This window comes from Elephantulus edwardii, unplaced genomic scaffold (assembly GCF_000299155.1).
Source record: "Elephantulus edwardii isolate Elephantulus edwardi_28Jun2011 unplaced genomic scaffold, EleEdw1.0 scaffold00132, whole genome shotgun sequence".
Classification (NCBI taxonomy): Eukaryota; Metazoa; Chordata; class Mammalia; order Macroscelidea; family Macroscelididae; genus Elephantulus; species Elephantulus edwardii.
In genome coordinates, this window is record NW_006399882.1 from 9,131,595 (window position 1) to 9,134,085 (window position 2,491).

The window sequence follows — 2,491 nt, forward strand, 5'->3', positions numbered from 1 at the left end:
GTGGCTTGGAGAACACAGCACCTGTGCAGCCTGCTCTGTGAGCTCTCCCTGCTCCACACCAGCCTCTCAGCCTACTCCCCAGCCCTCCTGGCTGCTGCTGCCCTCCTCCTGGCCCAGCTTATGCATGGACAGAGTAAGAACCATTGCCCGGGACATGCGGTAGAGCAGGGAAACAGAAAGGGCTGGCTGGGTCTTTCTCTTCAGGGAGAAAGCCACTGCCCAAGAAAAGTCCGTCAGCAGTTCTCTCTGCGGGCTACGATTAGAGGGTCCCAGCACACATGCAGCCCTGGGTAGGACAAACATAATCACACAACTGCTTCCTGAAAGGTTTTCAGTTCAAATTCACCCCCAGGTACCTCAGAAGGAAAGCTTGGCAATCTACCACCACAAGTCACAGCCCTGAGACCCCCATGGTGCACAGATCTCCTCCCTATGCCAGAGTCAAAACTAGCTTAGGTGGAGCCACTGCAGGGTGCAAACATTTAACATGCTGCTCTGACTCTAACCAAAGGGTTCCACCACCCAGAGGCCCTGCGGAAGAAAGGTCTGGCAACCTGTCTCCAAAAAATGAGCCCCTGAAAGCCCCATGGAGCACAGTTCCCTCCAACACATGAGGCGGCCACGAGTCTGAGTCAACTCCACAGGGGCCAGCTCTTCCATCACAAGCGTATTCTACATGTTTGGTGGTAGACTTTTGTCTGGTGGTGTTTTAAACAGTTAAATAGGGATTCCAGTCCTTAGCTCCCAGAAACATCACAAAGGGAGTGATGACTAGTTGGGTGTGAGTGGTCAGCAGCAGTTGATACAGCCCCATAATGTCTGGTCTCCTTCCCCCAGCACAAGCCTGGACCCCTCGACTTTGGGACCTCACCGGCTTCTCTCACAAGGACCTGGTACCTTGTGCCCTGAGCCTTCACAAAAAGTGGTGAGTCTTAAAAACCAGCATTAACCTCCCAAGTGGATGTGTGGGCAGACAGACAAGATGAAACGTGGGAATGACAGGGACCGTGCCCATCATTGTGCATGGGCTGACGGATGAGTTGGCATGAGCACCGATTGGGCTCTGTGCCTTTTACGATATGTCTGTGTCTGTGGTGGAGCCAACCTAAACCTCCTAACCAAAGATGCCCTTAAGCAATGGGTCACATCATGGGGCCTCAGGACAGTAATTTCGGGAGACTCTCCACGAGGACAGTGTTCTCACCCCTACACTGGTGTGCAGTGAGTGGGACTGAAGAGCTTGGGAGCAGTCATCTAAGTTGCTACCAGTGGTGTCTGTCCAGAGCAAAGAGGAGGGGGAAAATGTCACATCAAACATGGAAACAGTAAGTCCACAGCACCGCTGGACCTCACCCTTAACTTCCATGACCGTGAGACCAGAAGAGCTGGACGGTGCCATCTACCACTGCTGACCACCTTGAGAAGGATTGCAATGGAGGGTTGTGGTTAGAGCGTGAGATAAATGGAGGGCAAAACTCAATCAATAATGGCCAGCCTTACCTCTTCTGGGGGAGACAATGGAGCCCCAAGATTCTGATTTTTAGCACCCCCTGAGCTGGAACCAGACTCCTCCCTGCGTCACAACTTTTCAGCCCCAAAATAGCAGAGAGAGAAGCCCATGTATTCGTCTCCAGAGGCTGTAAATCACAGGAGAGGAGATGGCCCATCTGATCCTCCCACAATTAATTAATGTAATGCAGTCATTACAATGTCTGGTTAACCCCTTACTGTATTTCATTTTTCCCTCACCCACCTTACCAAGTATCCTTCATCTATTTACTAATTTTCACTCCCTCTCCCTCCCTCTCAATCCCAGGTGTCCATCCAAGAATAATTTTGGTCCGTGTGTGAACCCTTCCTTAGCCTTTTTATAATGAAAGTCTTTTACAATATTTACCTTTTGTGACTGGCTTATGCTATTCTGCATTATTTTCTCCAGATCCATCCTTGTCAAGTAGTGTTTCAGAAATTCTTTCTCATTCTTCAGTGTCACATGGGACAGTATTCTTCGTTCACTTAGAACTTCTTTCAGTAGTAGTATTTTGTGGTTGTCTTTCTGTAGGTATTTTATACTTATTATTGTTGTTGTTATGTGCCATCAAGTCACTTGCGACTCAGCGACTATATGTACAAGAGCTCTAAACGCTGTTCTATCCTGTGCCAACCTCGCCATCTCAAACGCACTCATTCCCACCACTCCAGTCACAGAATCAATCCATCTCATCGAAGGTCTTCCTCTCCTGCATCACCCCTCCACCCTGCCAAATATGATATCCCTCTCCAAGGACCAGTCCCTCCTTGCAGCATGCCCAAGGTATGTCAGTCAAAGCTTCAGAATCCTTGACTCCAAGGAGCATTCCAGCTTTACCTTCTCCAGGACAAACCTGTTTGTTCTCCTAGCAGTCCATGGTATAGTCAACACTCTTCTCCAGCACCACAGCTCAAAAGCATCAATTCTCTTTCTATCACCCCTATTCACTGTCCAACTCTC

General features: G+C 49.3%; 1 protein-coding gene across 1 annotated transcript in view; it reads left to right on the forward strand.

Moving 5' to 3' along the window:
• Positions 1 to 2,491, forward strand: part of CCNF (cyclin F) — a 30,554-nt gene that overhangs the window by 22,508 nt on the left and 5,555 nt on the right. The window contains exons 12-13 of the mRNA XM_006893886.1: positions 7 to 133; positions 838 to 925. Coding sequence (XP_006893948.1) covers positions 7 to 133; positions 838 to 925 — 215 coding nt within the window. The remainder of the gene's footprint in view (positions 1 to 6; positions 134 to 837; positions 926 to 2,491) is intronic.